The sequence below is a fragment of the Podarcis vaucheri genome (assembly GCF_965113315.1).
Source record: "Podarcis vaucheri genome assembly, chromosome: 8".
Taxonomy (NCBI): domain Eukaryota; kingdom Metazoa; phylum Chordata; class Lepidosauria; order Squamata; family Lacertidae; genus Podarcis; species Podarcis vaucheri.
The window spans coordinates 9272958-9292716 of NC_138766.1; the positions used below are offsets into that span (position 1 = coordinate 9272958).

The window sequence follows — 19759 nt, forward strand, 5'->3', positions numbered from 1 at the left end:
GGGGAAGGTGCGCGGCGCTTCCCCTCTGTCCCCGGACGGTCTCCATAGGAACGCATTGATTGATTTTCAGTGCATTCCTATGGGAAACCGTGCTTCGCAAGACAAAAAACTCGCAAGAAGAAAAAACTTGCGGAACGAATTAATTTCGTCTTGCGAGGCACCACTGTAGTTTCTAGGTTTTAGAATGCACAACTCTCCTGATAAGCATGTTCTCTAGCTAGAAGCTCATTCTCAAAATACCTCACGCTTTCATAATGACAAGTCTCAATGTATCTTATGTTCCCCACCTCCACGACTTTGCTAAAATCAAATATTTCCATTGCACTTTGAATGGATATAGTTGTTCATATATGTGGTTTGTATGAAACCTCTAGGTGAAGTGGACTCGGGAACCCTGAAGATTGGGGCAGTCACAATCCCGATTTATAACCCCTTGGAGAGGATGAAAGTGCCCGATGTTCTCTTCTATGAAAATACCCAAGTAAGTGCTGATCTCTCACTGACCAATTTCGGCCAAGATTTTAATAACAAATACTTACGACCAGATTTCTCCGCCATCCTTATCTAATGTGATTAAAACACTGCAAACGTTATTCAAATGTTCTAGCTAAATACATCGCCACCGAAGAATTTTGTTAACAAGGTTGCTGTGGCTGTTTCCAGCAAAAAGTGGCACTCCTAATTTCTTCACTTACTTCAAGTCCCATTTGCCACGTAGGAAGTTTATTGGGAGGTTCCTTCTTCCATTCATTGCTGTGTTAGTTCACCTTCCTAGCAGTGGATTTTGCATTTTTCTGCTGTGTGTTAAGGACAGTCTCTGTTATTATTATCAGTATCAGTTTTAGTATTATTCAATAGATTCATTACTGAGCTAGACATACCTGTAGCTGAACCAATCAACATCAGTTCTTAAATTCTGACCAATATAGATTAATGTGTAATTAAAGAAAACCTATATTATTGCTTCTCTAAATGGGTGTGGCAACTGTGCATCACCAACTCCACAAAAAATTACACATGTACATTCAAGAAAAATACTTTTTCCTGGTGCCCTTGCCATTACTAAGTTGTTTCAAGTTTTACAAAGCAGTTTTAATTTCTCTCTAGCATATGATGGTGATGGAAGATATGCTAAAAGACTTTTTGCTTGGCGAACACCTTCTCTTGGTTGGCAACCAGGTGAGAGCAACGCAATATTTCTTGCTAGCGTGCGCTTTTGTTTTACTGTAATTAGTATTTATTGAAAGCTCTGACCTGGATAATTTGACAGAGGACGGACACTGAAAAGTCCACCTGTTACTGTACATGGGGAAAAAACCTTGCATCCAAGGATGTAAAATTATTTTGAATATTACCCTCAGAATGAGCTTTGGGTCTCAGAATGAGCTTTGGAAAAATAAGCAGACTAAGGCGATGTTAAAAAATGTGTGGCTCCAGGGAAGAGATAGCCACTACTTTGCAGTGTGGCAGCAAAGCCCCTGCCTGGACGCGGGTGGTGCTGTGGCCTAAACCACAGAGCCTAGGGCTTGGCGATCAGAAGGTTGGTGGTTCGAATCCTTGCAACGGGGTGAGCTCCTGTTGTTCGGTCCCTGCTCCTGCCAACCTAGCAGATCGAAAGCACATCAAAGTGCAAGTAGATAAATGGGTACCGCTCCGGCGGAAAGGTAAACAGCATTTCCGTATGCTGCTCTGGTTCGCCAGAAGCGGCTTAGTCATGCTGGCCACGTGACCCGGAAGCTTTCTGCGGACAAACGCCGGCTCCCTCGGCCTATAGAGCGAGATGAGCACGTAACCCCAGAGTCCTCCACGACTGGACCTAATGGTCAGGGGTACCTTTATCTTTACCTTTTGTCTACTTATCTGAACCCAGGCTCATGGCTGGGCTCTCCTCCTTCATCATGAATGGTAGCTGAGGACAAATCTACAGCTCGTTGTTTGCAAGGGAAGTCCTTAACTACTATGAGCCCAGCTTCAGCTGACATGCAAAGCGGAACCTTGAGTTAGCTACTGCAGGTGCTGGGAAGGATCTCCTCTCTGGAAGTCAGCATGTTCCCACAGTCCCAGGAAGCCATTATTGACTGTGTTGTGCAAACTAGGCCTAAAAAAAATGTTGTTTCTACATACAGTACGAGCACTGCTTTTTGTTAATCATTTTTCCATGGTTGGGGTTTGGTTTTCCTTGGTTGTAAAGCATATTTAATCCTGTTGCATTAATTTGCCGTTAAGGAATGGAATGGTTTTCCTTTCTGCAGGGTGTGGGGAAAAATAAGGTGGTTGACAGATTCCTTCACCTGCTCAATCGACCAAGAGAGTATTTGCAACTGCACAGGTAAGGGGCTGTGTAGTCATATTACATGACTTCACAATCAGGTAGGCACCTGTTTAACCTGTTTTTAGCTTATCATTTATTTTAATCATTTTAAAAATGTTTTAAATAGCTGATGTTAACTGTTTTTACTGATCATTTTATTGTTTTGTTCTTGTAAACAGCTTTGATGCTTTTTTTGTACACTTGGTATATAAATTTTATTATCTCAATTATTGGGCTTTGCTATAAATTATACAGGATTTTTCAGACACATGGCTGGTGAAATGTTACAGGTGCTTCCAGTAAATATCCCTTTAGCTGGCCCAACCTACTTCCAGTACTGGATAGAGGGATATAGCAATTTAGAGTTGGAGTGAATAACAAGCTCACAGGAAATGTGCTGCATTTAAAGTTCTAACGAGACAACAAATGAAACAATTTTTGAGAACATAATTTTAGGAAAAGGTGAGTTGAATAGTTTGAGCAGTCACCCGTAAGAATGAATAGCTAATAAACAGAGACAAATGCACCCAGATCTATGTGCTCTAGCATGTTTCCCTTGGTGAAGCAAGGCTTATCAACTTGTATCCCTCAGTTTAGCTTCTGAGTCTCTTCATGATCCTCTCCTGTTTCCTTCCTCTTCAATTCAGCCATTTCAGCTGATCAGCTCCAGCAATTACCTCTTCTGTTTTCCAACTCAACTCCTAAACAATATTTTCACTCCCCTTTTCAACCTTTTTAGCCAATCACCAAAGGAGAGTAAGTTTTTATTTCCCCTAATTTCCACGTTCCTGATCTAAACCTTTTAACATCCTGTGCAGAATTTCCTGAGCAAAACATCCCGCTGAACATTATTTTAAACTTTTGACCCTTCCGTTCAGGAAAGCTGCAGAAGCAGCCATTTTGCAGCCCATGTTGTAAAGCCAAATGCAAAATGGCTGAAAGCCCTGCTCTTTTGCTCTCTTTAGAGTTATTCAATCCAGTGGGTGGGAAGAGGAGGAGTCGCGTTCTCCCATGAAAGATTCCTGCCTTCCAGGGGGGTTGGACCTTCCAACTCTACAATTCTCTGATTCTTTGTTGAACAGGAGGGTGCATTAGATGAATTCCAGGCTGAGACAGGTTGCCTTGGAGGGATTTGGGGTTTGTCCAGAGTTAAAGCAAGCGTCCCTGAAGCCCTTTGTGTCATCTTGGCAACCCAGGCATAAAAAACATGCATGGACAAGCAAAATTGTTTCTCTAGATTTATTGTGTATGGAGAACACCAGGGGAGAGGGGGCAACTTTGCAAAATTGAAACTTGTTTGTCCTAAATAATGCATTGGAGTGGAAAGATTCTGAATGGAAAGGGATTAAAGCTTTCAAAGGTTAAATAATGCTGAATGGCATGGTCTCTTCTACTCATTAAAACAAGGGACTGCTAACTGAAAAATCATCTTGAGGTGGTGAAACAGAGTATAACTTCCCTGAGAAGACTAACTTCGGTTCCCTTTTCAACACCAGTTTTGTAATGAAAGCATTTTCCCTTAAAGCTCAGTGCCCTTTCTAAGGTGGTTTCTAAGTGTAAAATGGAGTCTGATATTTTGAAATAAGAATAAATGAATTCCCTTTTTGACTTGTGCATGTTTTGCTATCTTAGAGACACGACCGTGCAGAGTCTTACACTTCAGCCTTCGGTTAAAGATGGTCATATTGTCTATGAGGATTCTCCACTAGTAAGTCCACATTTGTACATTTGAATATATGAGTTCTTCACTAAATTTCATTGATGGGTTCAAGTCCTTATCTTGAGATGAAATACATTGTTACAAATCTAAGAATGCCCTGTTTCTTTTCAAAGTAAGTTTTCTAGCCCTCAAAACAAGTAAGTTGAAATGGCCTTTGGTCTGGCAGAAGTTTCTGCTAATAGAAGTGGAGAAGTGGAGAAAACAATCCATTGAATGCATTCTCTTAAATACCCAAAATGTGAACTCTATGACAAATGCACAGGTAGTAAATTTACATCTTTATCAAACTGCATCCAGAGTTGTGCAGTTTCTTTTCCAACGCGCGTGCTGTTTAACATTTTCCAGGTGAAAGCTGTCAAAAAGGGACACATTCTGGTTATTGACGAGGCAGACAAGGCCCCAACAAATGTCACCTGCATTTTGAAAACCTTGGTGGAAAGTGGAGAAATGATTCTGTCTGATGGAAGGCGCCTTGTTGCCAGTAAGTAAACCCCTGAACACAGCATTCCAGCAGTTGCATTTGTTGCAGATTAATGAATAGCACATTTCTCCAATGTTTGGGCCTTCTTTTGGTCATTAATTACTATCTAAATATACAGTTACAGATAGGTAGCCGTGTTGGTCTGCCATAGTCAAAATAAAAGAATAAGAATCCAATGTCTCTGTTCAGACCAGGTCTCTCCATGGTTTTAAGTTTGGTAATGAGTTGCAATTCAGCAGCTTCTCTTTCCATTTCTGGTCTGAACAAAGACATTGGATTCTTATCTCATTATACATGACTAAGCCATTTTTCACCTTCTCACCCCTTGCCTTTTCCTGTAAGACCTACTGCAGTCGTTAAGAGTCGTCAACAGGCTCATCTCAGCTATCTGCCAATCTCCCATTCCCACCACCCTTCTGAGTAATACCCCTCCCCACCTTCTCACTATATAGAAGGATCTGGCAACTTCTGTTTCAGTGTATCTGAAGAAGTGTGCACGCACACGAAAGCTCATACCAAGAACTAACTTAGTTGGTCTTTAAGGTGCTACTGGAAGGAATTTTTTTTTTATCTAAATATAGTTTACTAAAGAAAATAAAGCTCTTAGGTTGCAAACACTCAGACGGTACGTTAGGTTCTTGTTCTCTGTCTCTTATTATTAATGTATATTTGAGAATATCAGAATAATTATATAAGAAGAATGCATTGCCCTAGGAAACAAAGATTTTTAATACTACCAGCCAGTGCTGCGGTCTTGGGCTGGATAGCTTGCAAGTTTATTTTAAATAGTTCTGGGGAAAAGACCTTGGCTCTGCAAATCTTTGGTCCCAGGGGCCACAAGAGGCACTGGATGTGCCACATCAGAGGCAGAAAGACAGCTCCACCTTCAGAAAAGGAGACACGGCTACCATTTCGCTGCTGCCACCACAGCAGCTTCCCTGCCATTTGCCCTATTGAGGTCAGAGCTCTGAAGTCAGTAAACTCAAGAGGGGATTTTCCAGGGTGATTTGGAGGGATTCTAGGGAATGCATGGATCCAAAGGATCCACTCCCACAACATGCCTCTATTCAAGGAATAAATTAATGCATCCCAAATACTGTTGGAGTTCATTCCAGTTTTTTAAAAAATAAAAAATAAATTTAAAAAAAACAGAGGAGCACAGATTGTGTTCCCTTTGCCCCTCACTTCCATTCTGCCAGCAAGAGTCCAGCAGACACGCCTTCTTAATTTTCAGCCCCTCACGCCTTGGGAATTAAAATGGAAATAAATGAAATTAGCAAACACTGGCCTCTGTCCCTCTTTCCTTCCCTCCCTCTTCTCTCATGTCTCTGCCTCCCAAAGGCTTTCACAGCTGTTTGTTGCTGCAGCCCTGGCTATAAGCTCCGCCGGCTAATGGTGCTTCTGCGAGGCACCTCTCTTTGGGGTGGGGGTGTCAGCATTTCACTCCTCCATTGCTGGATGTTTGACTGCTATATCACATGTCTGTGTTTACTTTCCAGACTTGGAAAGTATGAGAACGGAAGTCAGCCTTATCTCTTCCGCTGTATTGTACTTTGTACTTACTTACTTACTTACTTTCTCTCTCTCTCTCGGAGAAGAAGTGAGAGGACACCATGATTGCTTTGTCCTGTTTATGTTGTTGTTGTTTAGTCGTTTAGTCGTTTCCGACTCTTCATGACCCCATGGACCAGAGCACGCCAGGCACTCCTGTCTTCCACTGCCTCCCGCAGCTTGGTCAAACTCTTGTTCTTAGCTTTGAGACCACTGTCCAACCATCTTGTCCTCTGTCGTCCCCTTCTCCTTGTGCCCTCCATCTTTCCCAACATCAGGGTCTTTTCCAGGCAGTCTTCTCTTCTCATGAGGTGGCCAATGTATTGGAGCCTCAGCTTCAGGATCTGTCCTTCCAGGGAGCACTCAGGGCTGATTTCCTTAAGAATGGATAGGTTCAATCTTCTTGCAGTCCATGGGACTCTCAAGAGTCTCCTCCAGCACCATAATTCAAAAGCATCAATTCTTCGGCGATCAGCCTTCTTTATGGTCCAGCTCTCCCTTCCATATGTCCTGTATATATTGCTTAATAAATACTTAGAATGCACACACCAAACCTCCACTTCGTTTCTGCTATACTCTGCTGATTGAGCGTGCACATATCTTTGGATATGTGTCGCTGGTGTGCACTGGGGTTGAAGATTTATGGATGTCCCGGGCTGTGCTTCGTCAGGATGACGCCCGGAGAGGTTTGTCTCCATTTGGGGACTGTGTGTGCCCCACAGGCGTGTTCCAATGGGGGGGGTGGTTCAAAAAAGGTTGAGAGGCTGCCAGCTCTGCAGGCAAGGGGTGACATAACTGGGTTCCTGAGCCCCACAAGGGAACTGTAAAAAGAATGTAGTTGGTCAAGGGAGCCGCGGACTCAAAAAGGTTGAAAACCTCTGCTATATTCAGAGCACTGGCATATTGGTTAGCTAAAAAATTATAACCAGGTGCGCCTGTCTAACAAAGAAGTGCATATATTGGACTGTAGTGATCACTGTGCTGCACTAATGGATATTAGTTTTATTACATAAGGTAAAGGGACCCCTGACCGTTAGGTCATGGATGACTCTGGGACTCTGGGGTTGCGGTGTTCATCTCGCTTTATTGGCCAAGGGAGCTGGAGTACAGCTTCCGGGTCATGTGGCCATCATGACTAAGCCGCTTCTGGCTAACCAGAGCAGCGCACGGAAATGCCGGACGACAAATAGAAATGAGGCCGGGGAGAGGCTGGCACTGCAGCATAAAGGCTGCTGGACACGCCCCCCCATGGCACCTGGTTGGGCGGCCACCGGGGGGGGGCGTGAGTGCCAGCCAGGTGAGCTGGAGGCAGGGGGCAACGCCCCCTGCTAGGAGCGGTGTTCGGGCTCCCGCCCACAACCACTCCCCTCTCTTTCAGGGAGGAGAGTCTTTGTGGTTCGAGGACCCGACCCCCGCGAAGTAAAATGAAGACAAAGGGACACGTGATATAAGGTTAATGGGCTAGAAAAGGCCACAACTTTATTGATTACAGCAATGAAAAGGTATTGGCTTAGGCATTGGATCGCAAAACAAGTGGGTTTATTCACCAGGGGGTCAACACCTGTTGATGCTAATCCAACTATAGGCTCACCCCTGATGTCACCGAGGGTCGTGCCATGGCCTCCCGCCAAGCAGGCTTCGGACGGAATACACGACCGCCAGATTCCTTTAACGGAATACCCCTATAAATTGAAGGCATAGGCGATGGCCACACCTAGCACTTCGACACACCACAACACATTATTCCAATGCCTAACCGCCACCCGAGCTAAAGGCTCGCCGCCAATACCTTCAAAGCTGCAACCAATCCCAGATGCTTTTGCTGACACTAGCTAACCAAATGTCGTTCCCCAGATCCGATAAGTGGACGTCGTCATTCCGGTATAAAGCTTGGTCGCCAATCCGGATACGGTCATGATAAATGACTCGGCCATACATAGAGCGCACCCAACGGGCCACCGCCCGAATTACGAGTTTCCTGGTTCTTTCAATGGCCATACAGCTTTGCGCACCGCGCCAAACAGTTCGTTTCAAGGACCAGAGTTTCCTGGTTCTTTCAATGGCCATACAGCTTTGCGCACCGCGCCAAACAGTTCGTTTCAAGGACCAGAGTTTCCTGGTTCTTTCAATGGCCATACAGCTTTGCGCACCGCGCCAAACAGTTCGTTTCAGGAAGGAGGACCAGAACACCGTTGTTCTGGGACACAAGGCTGCAAATGCATTCAGGTCTCTTTTATGCTCCACAACAAGTCCACACTCCCAGCGATAGCTATTATTACTATGGGGCAACAGCGGGAGAGAAAGACCAGGCAGACCCAGAAATACTATCCGCTTTTAAACCAAGCGAGGGGGGGGTGTGGAGTGAGGGAGCTCCAGGAAGGGTGTAAGGTAAAGCAATAAGCAGCAAAATGGGACAATAGCAAAATTGGGGCAATGCAGTTGTCTGAAAGAAGGGGGAGGAAGGGCTCCAAGCCAAACCACGGAGCCTACTAGTGAAGGCTCAGATTTCCCCCCTTCCAAGCACGCTGAGATGCTGCCCGCAAAGACACAGAGAGTGTCTGTTTTGAAGCCTGAAGAGCAGCACACACACACAGAGTGACTGATTTAAAGTCGGAGAAGCACACACACACACAGAGTAATGGCTTCGGGATCAGAGATGAAATTAGGAGGTATTTGGAAAAAAGTAAAGAGGGAATTAAAGGTGCAGAGTTGGGTGGGGGGATTAAAGTAAAGGTAAAAGGCAAAGTAAAGGGGGTAAAGTAAAGGAGGAATTAAAGGCTTCCCTTTCTCAGAAGTCCTCTTCCAAGTTAGCACCACGCTTCTCGCTGCAGGAACACTGAAGAGAGAGTATCCTCCTGACTCGCTCAGCACGACAAATAGAAATGAGGCCGGGGAAAGGCTGGCACTGCAGCATAAAGGCTGCTGGACACGCCCCCCCCCCATGGCACCTGGTTGGGCGGCCACCGGGGGGGGGCGTGAGTGCCAGCCAGGTGAGCTGGAGGCAGGGGGCAACGCCCCCTGCTAGGAGCGGTGTTCGGGCTCCCGCCCACAACCACTCCCCTCTCTTTCAGGGAGGAGAGTCTTTACCTTCCCGCCGGAGCAGTACCTAATTATCTACTTGCACTTCATGCTTTTGAACTTCTAGGTTGGCAGGAGCAGGGACTGAGCAACGGGAGCTCACCCCACCGTGGGGATTTGAACTGCCGACCTTCTGATCGGCAAGCCTTAGGTTCTGTGGTTTAATAAATGTTTCAGATCAGAGTGTTAATAGAGAGAGTTAGCTTGTTGTAAGTTTGCTTGGTGTGGGCCTGCAGGATTGGAAAAGGTGAAATCCTCTACCTTTTTATGAAGAATGAGTTGAACTGTTGAGTTTCTCTAGACTGGAAATGAATGGAATAGTTTGGCAGCAGGAGAGAAGGCTGTAGAATCAGTAAAATTTAAATAATTGTGAAATGTAACACATTGTTCAAGGGAAATGTAGGGATAGATGAATCAAAATGCTTATGGTTCATATGAATTTTTCATGTGGTCATTCACTAATCACCAAGTATTTTTTAAAAAAATCTGTATGAAAACCCATATTTAAATATGTATATAAATGTATTTATAACAAAATGCATAATTTTATACTTTTTGTACTTTTGGGGTATTCTATTGCAAAATTTTAATGATAATGGGTTATATTCACTGTAGAGTTAAGCAGATCATTTCATATATGTTGATTATTTAAAACCTTTCAGTGGGCATGAATTTTGTTACTTGAACCGTGCCTTGTAAAGTTGAAAATATTAATTCAATTATATGTATTTTCTAGACTCTGCTAGTGTGAGTGGAAGAGAAAATGTGGTGGTAATTCATCCAGATTTCAGGATGATCGTTCTAGCAAACAGACCTGGATTTCCGTTTTTGGGCAATGACTTTTTTGGAACACTAGGTAAGTGCAGTGCTTAATAAACCAACAACACAGTGGCGTAGCATGGGTTGTCAGCACCCGGGGCAAGGCAAGTAATTTGCGCCTCCTAACCCGTGGATTTGCGCCCCCTAACACGTGGATTTGCGCCCCCTAACACGTGGATTTGCGCCCCCTAACCCCCAGATGTTGCGCCCGGTGCGGCCGGCCCCCCCTGCACCCCCCACGCTACGCTACTGCAACAACAACTGTGTTTTCTACAGACTTCAGTATAGAAAATATAAGCTTTGCTTTACTCGTCCTCCTGATAGAAAAGATATACAGGAAACAGGCTGTTTTTTAAGAAATCTGTTCAGCCTTTCAGATAGGAGGCTGTGTCAGTCATTTTCTCATCTGAAACTTGGAAGAGAATTACACATGGACTCTGGGGAAAGTGGCTGCATAAAATAAGGGATTTTGAATTTTAAAGTATTTGGCTAAGCACATAGCAGAACATACTTTTTCAGAATGTTAGCAAGAAGAACTATGTTTCTGGGATTGTTTTTTTTAAAAGAATATTTTATTAAGTTTTCACAATAAAAAAACATTCATGAAAGTATACAAAGACAAAGAAAATACAAAATCACAAAAAACAATACAATACAAAAATACAAACATTGAACACATCAAAAGAAAAAGAAAAAAGAGATAAAAACACATATAATAACAAAAAACAGAAATTCCCTCTTTCTTAATTTCTCATCTTCAATTAACTTATTTTCCCGACTTCCTCACGTCTCCCGTTCTTGTATCCCTTTTTAGAAATTAATTCAGCAAATTCATATCCCATTAATTTATCTGTTATTAATCCAATCTTACATTTTACTTTGTTGCTAAAGCCCCTGCGGTTCATTTCAATGTCCTCAACATTCAAAAATTTTACAATATTTCTGCAAATAAATTTTAAATTTCTTCCAATCTTCCTCCACTGACTCCTCTCCCTGGTCTCGGATTCTGCCAGTCATTTCCGCCATCTCCATATAGTCTATTAGTTGCATCTGCCAGTCTTCCAAGGTGGGTAGATCTTGTGTCTTCCAATGCTTTGCGGTTGTTTCTGGGATTGTTATAAGGTAACTTGGGATGAGAGGAAGGGGTCCAAATACTGGCATTCCGTGACTGTTGTGGGTCCATGTACCCCAACCTTCCTCAGTGTTGGATGGGCTTGGTGGAAGTTGGCATCTCATTGGGAGGGCAGCAGGTTGCTGAAAGCTCATAGTATCTCCTCTGGTGCTAGCTCTTGGAAATCTCATACAAAGGATCTGTTCCCAGCCTTTCTGCCTGAGCTACTTTCAAGTGGAGGACTGAATGATTATGGTGCACTCAGCAGCTGGCGAACTTCCATACGTGAATGTAATGGGTATGAGTTACTCGTGCGTAAACTGGTGCCTTTCTTGGTTAATTTGCCTTGTTAAACCTTTCTGACTGCACAGCCCCTTCTCATGGTGGCTGCCTCAGTCACTGGCAGAATCCGTCAGTGGGCGTTTCTTGAACCTCTTCCAACATAAAAGTTGTTTGACACCCAGTCTCCTCCTCCTCTCACTGCACGGGAGTCTTCTGCGCAGGGAAGGCGTGGGTAGCAGAGGACCTGGGCTCTCCTCACTGATGTCCAGTGAAGAGTCCTGGAGCCCTCTCTCCACTTCCCCCGTCTGCCTCCCTTTATCCCCGGTGTTGCGCTGATTGGCTTCCCCCTCTACTGAGCTGTTTCTCCCCCTGCTGCTGGGTCCTTCGCCAGCATCATCTGGGAGCCTCCCCTTTGCCTCTCGCTCCGATGTCAGTTCCCTGACAGTGAAGATGCGTTGAAGCTGGGCAATAGGTATCTAGAGGGACCGTTTGCCATAAAGACCCCTTTGAATAGCACAAGGGGCAACATGGTTGAAGGTTCAGTGGAGACTTCCGCCTCCAGTCCAGAAATTCAACCGAGTCAACAACACCTGGCTTTGTGGAGTTTGCATAGCTTCAGGGTTTCCATTACTATATGCTACAACCTTTCCACAACTCTCTCCATTCCTTGCTTGTTTATTCCAGGAGATATTTTTAGCTGCCATGCAATTGATAACCCCAAACCAAGCTCTGAGCTTGCAATGCTTCGACAATACGGGCCTGCGGTTCCTGAGCCAGTCCTGCAGAAACTGGTGGCTGCTTTTGGAGAGCTCAGAAGCTTGGCCGACCAAGGAATTATCAATTATCCTTACTCAACGAGAGAAGTAGTGAATATAGTCAAGCATTTACAGGTACAGTATATACATTTCTGCTACTGGCGCGATTTGGAACAGACCCACTGATAAATATTGACATTTAACTTGCAAAAACCGTTCGGAAGAGTAGATTGAAATTGGTAAAGCCTAAAATGTTTGTAGGACCCATCTAAGGGGATTTAATGGCTGTGGCTGGTTCCAGAGGATGCTAGTCGTGAAAGCAGTGAAATTAGGTTAGTCGTGGATAACCCAAGTCCAGCAGGGGCCTGAATCTGATTGACTTCCTCTTGATCAAGACAAAATGTGCCCAGATGATTCCCCCTTTCCTATGCGTATAAAGGACCAGGGCCCTGCGGGATTTGACATCTTTCCGCAGGGCCTGGAAGACGGAGCTGTTCCGCCAGGCCTTTGGGCAGGGTGCAGTTTGACTTTCTTTTGTATAAAACAAGCCCGAAGGAGGCCCCCAATCCGCTCACAGGTCCTTGTATGATCAGTCTAAACAGTTGATCCTGGCAAGTATTAACCACGCTCAATTCCAGCCTGATAATTGTCACCTGGCCAGATTTTAACTTATCTGAATTAATTTTAAGATGCATTTTAATTAAGATGTCAGTTTTATGTTTTTATGATGTTAGCCGCTCTGAGCCCGGCCTTGGCTGGGGAGGGCGGGATACAAATAAAAAATTATTATTATATTATTCTTATTCGCTTTGTAGACATGCCACTTCTGTGTGGAAGCAAGCTCATAAAATAGGAGTTGCTAAGCTTATCAGCCCCAAGCAACTTCTGATTCCTCCAGATGCCACATGCCCCCAAAGCACACACACACATCTGGCCACACGCAACCTCCAGCTACCCTGCTATTTTCTTGCATTTATCAAGCCCTCTGTGTAAAACTAAGGAACTGTTAGTTACTGAAGCTGGGGAGGATTTTTTTTTTTTGGGGGGGGAGAGATTTTAAGAAGATAAAACAGTCGTGCAAGAGTGTTTCTCCACTTTTTTTGCCACTGTTTTATTTCAGGAAGATAATGGGCTGCTTGTTAAAGCTGCCAGCTCCCCTGAATCTTGCTTAGCGAGAAAGAGGGAGATAATGCAGGAAGATATGGGCAACAAGTTAATGAAACAATGCCCCCGGGGCACCCCTGAACGTTCCTTAAATCTCCCCTGGGTGCCACAGGACACTGGTTGAAAACCAGTGCTTTACATATATACTCAGAAGTCCGGCCAGCTATGATCAATGGGGCTTCTTCCCTGTGAAGTATGTTAGGGTTGCAACCTAAAATACTCTTCTTAGAAGGTTCAGAAAAATTACCCTGTGTTCTTTGTAGCTTGTTCAGAATGAAATAATAAAACCTATTTACCCATTTTTCAGCCAAAGGCTTCCAGAGCAGTTTATGAATATTAGAAATGAGATAATCCCATGTTCTTAGGCTTGACCCCAGAGGAATAGGGATTGGGAGGGCTGAGGTAAAAAGGAAGCTTGGAAAGGAGTTCTCCGTTATTCAGCATATCATTGAGCTTCCACAGCGGAAGGCGCGCCACTTTCTCTCACTAATACAGAACAACAAACCCCTGTGTTGGAAACCTAACACAACAAACGACACAAGCAACATGAAGACCAGTATACTAGATAGCACTGCAATTCTTATTGCATAATATACATAATTTAGTACAACAAAAACAAAATGTGTACACTTGTAAATTCTCTAATATATTTGAAATCAAATGAGCACACCTATGTCAATCTTTGAAAGTCCGTAGAAGTATAATAAGTCTGTAGTTGAAACAAAGTAATAGATGGTATCCTGTGGGCTAAGCGGTAAAACTTTGTGCATTTTTCTAATCTGTGGGTTGTGCTGAAGAAGATTCCAGCGAAACAGTCAGATTATCTGGGATCACTGTCCTATGTTGTTATTCACTTACTACTTCGGCACCATGAACGCCTAAAAAGTTTCACCGCTTGTACTAAATTATGTATATTATGCAATAAGAATTGCAGTGCTATCTAGCATACTGGTCATTGTGTTGCTTGTGTTGTTTGTTGTTGGTTTGTCACTTTCTCACACTGGCTGTGGCGATGTGATAGTCAGTAGCTGGAGGGAGGGAGGCTTTCAAGAGAGCTGTCTTGGTTGCGTGGTGACTTCCCGCCCCCACCCAGGAAGAAATAAAGACACAGGACACCAGAATACAGTGGTGCCCCGCAAGACGAATGCCTTGCAAGACGGAAACCCGCTAGACGAAAGAGTTTTCCGTTTTGGAGGTGCTTCGCAAAACGAATCTCCTATGGGCTTGCTTCGCAAGACGAAAATGTCTTGCGAGTTCCTGCGGGTTTTTCCCCTCCCCCCCTTTTTCTAAGCCGCTAAGCCGCTTATCAGCTGATCCGATAAGCTGATAAGCTGCTAAAAGCCGCTAATCCGTCAATGGGCTTGCTTCGCAAGACGAAAAAACCGCTAGACGAAGAGAATCACAGAACGGATTCTTTTCGTCTTGCGAGGCACCACTGTATAAGGTTAATGGGCGAAATAGGCCACAACTTTATTGATTACAGGAATGAGCGGTATTGGCTTAGGCATTGGCCCTATCGACTAGCCGGTTTCAGCCCGATTGCATGAAGACCGGCAAGGGTTAACCACCAGTAGGGGGAGCCCTGCTGAGGCACGTCAACTAGGAACTCCCCTCGAGTCACCGCTTGGGGGCGTGCCTTGGGCCCATACCTCCATAGGCTTCGGACAGAGCAACGCCCCCCCCCCCGGAGTCCTTTATCGGACTACCCTTTTCTGTGGGGGAGGCGATGGCGCTTCCCTCCCCCCTCTCATCCACTTCCCTCCTTTGCCAATGCCTAACCGCCAATACTGAGGAGTTGTGACGAGTTGCTACGAGGTAGGCGAAAAACCAACTGGCTGTATAGTGGTGCCCCGCAAGACGAATGCCTCGCAAGACGGAAAACTCGCTAGACGAAATAGTTTTCTGTTTTGGAGGTGCTTCGCAAAACAAATTTCCTATGGGCTTGCTTCGCAAGACGAAAATGTCTTGCCAGTTCCTGCTGGTTTTTTCCCCTCCCCCCTTTTTCTAAGTCGCTAAGCTGCTTATCAGCTGATCTGAACAGCAGATAAGCCGCTAAAAGCCGCTAATAGCGCTAATCCGTCAATGGGCTTGCTTCGCAAGACGAAAAAACCGCTAGACGAAGAGAATCACAGAACGGATTCTTTTCGTCTTGCGAGGCACCACTGTATATGCCAATTACCAATTGGAAAAAAATCCTACCAGGTCCCGAGGCGACCAACCGAAGTCCATAGCAAGTCAGGGAGCCTACCTAGATGGGATGTGATAGTCACATAGCTGGAGGGAGGGTGGCTTTCAACAGAGCTGTCTTGGTGATGGGAAGGTGCTTGCCGGCTGCTTTCTCCGGTGGCCACCAGTGCCAAACACACTGCTCTGCTTTCTTTTGGACCACATCAGTGAGGCTGAGAGGGGGGCCTTGTCATCTGGGCAGCCCAGAACCTCCAGACACACCACCCGGGCCTATGCCTAGAGATGTCCCTTCAGTGCTGTTAATGCAGCACTTCACCCCCAGATGGTCATTCCCATTGTCTCTCGAGAGAGACAGATGCCAGCAAAGGGCCTTCACTTCAGGGTATGAAACAGCCTTGCAATGTGCATCCCTATCAAAGAATCTTAGTGAGTGGAGATGTTCCTGCTTACCTAGAACTCCATTTTTGCATCTCAGAACCTGTGAAACCTTGCATCTCGGTCCGTGGGGAGCTCATAAATCTTGTGCTCTTCTCTTTCTCCCTCTCTGTAGAAATTTCCAACAGAAGGGCTTGCCAACGTTGTCAGAAATGTATTTGACTTTGACTCCTACAATAACGAAATGCGTGAGATTTTAATTCGGACTCTGCATAAACATGGCATCCCCATTGGAGCAAAACCCACCAATGTACACCTGGCTAAGGAGTAAGACTAACATAGATTGTATATTTGCTGCTAGTTAAGATCGACCTGTCTGCCTTGAATGCTTGAAGCAAATATTGCTAATACCTGAAAACAGATTGATATATTATTGAACTATTATTAATTTATACTATTTTAACTCTGCACATTTACAGCATTATGTATAAATTGTGAATGTATTATATTATGAATAGTGATGATTTGTATGATTAAATGGATCCAATAAAGGGGAAAATTCGTTCTTCTCGGTTTCTCTTCATTGAATGATCATTTTGCAATTTATTTTCATAATTAGTAGCAAATCCAAATTCTTTTTATCAATAGTGGGGAAATATGTTAGCCCCTATTCTTGCACAAATCTTTCAAAATACTTTGTAGAACATGTCCAAAGAGTAACTTATTCTTGAGTGAAGTTAGCATTTCAATACTTATTCCCATCACCAGACATTTGGCATGTACTTTGCAAAACCACAACTCCACAAACTTCTTACAGGCCATCCAGTTTGCTTCATGATATTTGGTTTCAGACAGCTTTTTTGATGAGTATAATAAATGCACATAATTTATGTGTCATAACTACTAAGGCTGTGGTCCTATCTCGGCTTACCTGGGAGTAAGCCCTATTGATTTCAGTAGTACTTATTTCTGAGCAGACATGGATAAGATCGCGCTGCAAACCAATTTCCAAAACTATTTAAAGAAAAACAAATATTCCCCTTTATACATACAAACCACTGGTGTTAGGCAAATTGGTTTTTATGGAAACTGCCTAGGTGAAGGGCCAGGTAGTTAGTTAGTTAGTTAGTTAGTTAGTTAGTTAGTAAATACCATCTGAAATGCATGCCTAAATTAAAATTAGGATTCTAAAGATTAAAAGGAGCACCTTGCATTGGGCATAGAAACAAACAGGTAGTCAAGTGAAGTTGTTTTAAAATTGGTGAAATAGGTTCATGTTGCCTCATTCCAGTCAATAATTTAGGAGTTGTGTTTTTTTTAATCAATTACAGTTGTTAATGTAATCCAAAACAATTTTGGATTTGCTCTCCTTCCTGGCTGTAGATGATGGGGACTGTTTGTGCTCATTGCACATAACATAACAATCAGCATTCGCCAGGCAGTTCTTTGTATTTTATTCATAGCTGCAAGGTGGAAGGCATATTGGGGCAAGGATTACTGAGGGCGAGGAAATATTAGGAGCAAAAGTGAATGTTGGCTTACGGTTGAGACCGTTATCTGGATCTCTGAGAGACTATATGGGTGCAAAAATCTCGTTAAAGCATTTGGGAACTACCTCTCTTTCCATTGTTAGCTTCATATGTACAGTTCCGGCACAGAATATGGTTAGGGTCAAAGCTGGGGTATGTTATGCTGGCCTGAGCCCAGATCAGCATGGTTTGGAGCAATGCCACTACAGTAGCAACTGAATTCCAGTGGCGGCACTTCTTCCTGAAGAAAAGGAAAAGGGACTTCCAACTACCCATTTGCCAGTTATATATACAAGAGTTCTTCAAAATAATTAAATATTTACTCCAGGGTAGTATCCAGCTGTTCCTCCCTCTGCTAAGTGACTTTTCCCAGCCTTCAGTCTGGACATCTCAAGTTCATTCCTTTTTCCTTCCAGATAAGAAGTCCAAAAGAGGTTCCCCGATTGTTATTATGCTATTATATATAAAAGTCAGCAGTAGTCTTCCTCCAGTCCGACATCACAACTGAAACTCCAATATTAAGAAACATTCCGTCCTTGTTTTTTATTCCTCAAGGGTTTATTCACTCTGGTTATTTGTTAAGACAATAATAGATAGCTATTTACTTATAATCATTAATTCACATCCGAATCCATATCTTCCAGTTCCATTTCCTGATGGCCACTGTTTTCAGTCCTTTAATATATATAGAGAGAGAGAGAAAGAGAGAGTTTCCATTTCCTCCTTTTCCATTCTTTTCCCAAACGTGTTACAAGAGTAAGTAGCTTTCCCCTCGAGATTTATTCCAAATTTTACACAGAATCCTTTCGTTCTCAACTCATCTCTGCCAGCTCAGGATATTTCTTAGTCTTTCCATCCATGGACCCCTTCCCCTCCTCCAACATCATAGCTTGGCTGTTTCATTCCTCCAGGCACCTGTGTGGAGGTCTTCTCACTTTCATCATCCCTTGCCTTCAACTATATCATTCCATTCTCCTGGTCTGGCAAATCTCCAGCAGTATTTTTTCCAAAGGCTATATATATTATCCAGCCACAGTGTTGCCCAATTGACATTTAACATTTTATGCAGCTCCACTCTTATTTCCTTTAATTGCTCATTTAATAATTGTTGCACAACTGCAACAGTCAATGCAGTATTTTTCAGCATTTTCACCAGCCTGAGTGCTTTCTCAGAAATTCACACAGTCCTTGCTTATCTGGAAATTGCAGGAAGTTGCATTTCTAACATTGCCTTCTCACAGGGAGCAGCCATGTAGTTTCACAGTACAAAGCAGCACATTCACCAGTAAAACAGGATTAAGACTAGAACAAAATAAGATGAAAATTTCTCAAAGTTGGAGAATCTCTTACCTGTTTGAAAAACTTTCTTTGGTATGTAGAATAAGAGCATGCTTTTTTATTTATTTGTTTACAGCCCCTTAATGGCGTCTCCTCTTAAGCCAGCTATTGGTTTGTATTTCGAATGAACATTTTAACCAGCAGAGAGATAGTCATAGTAGTAATTTATAGGAGTTTCAGAAATAATTGAAGAAAGGAGCTTTTGATTATCTTTGCCCTAGGGGCTGACCTCTAGGGCTATTAAGTGGTGTTTGGGCAAAATTCAACCGTTTGGGTTCCTTGAAGATTTCTTGGTCCCATGGTGGGAGCAATCCTTCCGGAACATTTGGAAGATAATCCCTGTTATATCTGTTCCTCAGAGAATAATACGAGACAGTAGCTATCGTTAATCACCACTTAATTATCTTTGAGAATAGAGCCTCAACAGAGACGGCTAACCAGCTATGATGCCTCCCCAGAAGTCCGAGAATAATGAATTTGCAATGAAATTGAGCTGGACAAGGTGGTCCCCAGCATAGTGTTAGAGGATCCTGGGACAGTTGTCCTGCATGACTCCATTGTCCCTGTGGAGGCTGATATTGGGCTGGTTTGAAATTTCATGTCCTCCATGACAACCATGGGAATGCCTCAAGTGGCTGTTGGGCCAACAGATTAGGCTGGGCACACCCTTGAGTGATGTGAGGGATGGTTTGAAAATGAGGGAATGCAGTGCAGTCCCTTGTTATTTGTGGACCATTACCTGGTCTGGTGAAGTTTGGCTTGGTAGTGGCAATTCCTGCCAGTAAGGGAAGTGGGCCTATTTGAAGGAACTGATGTGTTCCTGAATGACTCTGTCAAAGCGCTGACCTCCCTATGAAATGACAATATGAAAGGGGCAGTTGACATGATCGCTCCCAAGCATCATCTTCGGCACTGTGCCACCTAAGTGGCTCCTTGGTATCTTGGTGATCTTTGGGTTATGAAGCAAGCTCACTGTCCCCCTGCTTCCTCAGAAAACTTGTTTGAAAAGGAACTCTTGCCCTCAGAGTCAAGTTTGTATTGTTAGATGTTTTAGTAGT

At 43.8% G+C, this 19759-nt stretch overlaps 1 protein-coding gene across 3 annotated transcripts in view; it reads left to right on the forward strand.

Moving 5' to 3' along the window:
* VWA8 (von Willebrand factor A domain containing 8) overlaps positions 1-19759 on the forward strand; it is a 96412-nt gene that overhangs the window by 41533 nt on the left and 35120 nt on the right. For all 3 annotated transcript variants that reach the window (XM_082234155.1, XM_082234156.1, XM_082234157.1), the window contains exons 19-26: positions 375-481; positions 1108-1179; positions 2253-2329; positions 3944-4019; positions 4377-4512; positions 9878-9997; positions 12038-12243; positions 16010-16161. In XM_082234155.1, the coding sequence (XP_082090281.1) occupies positions 375-481; positions 1108-1179; positions 2253-2329; positions 3944-4019; positions 4377-4512; positions 9878-9997; positions 12038-12243; positions 16010-16161 (946 nt within the window). The remainder of the gene's footprint in view (positions 1-374; positions 482-1107; positions 1180-2252; positions 2330-3943; positions 4020-4376; positions 4513-9877; positions 9998-12037; positions 12244-16009; positions 16162-19759) is intronic.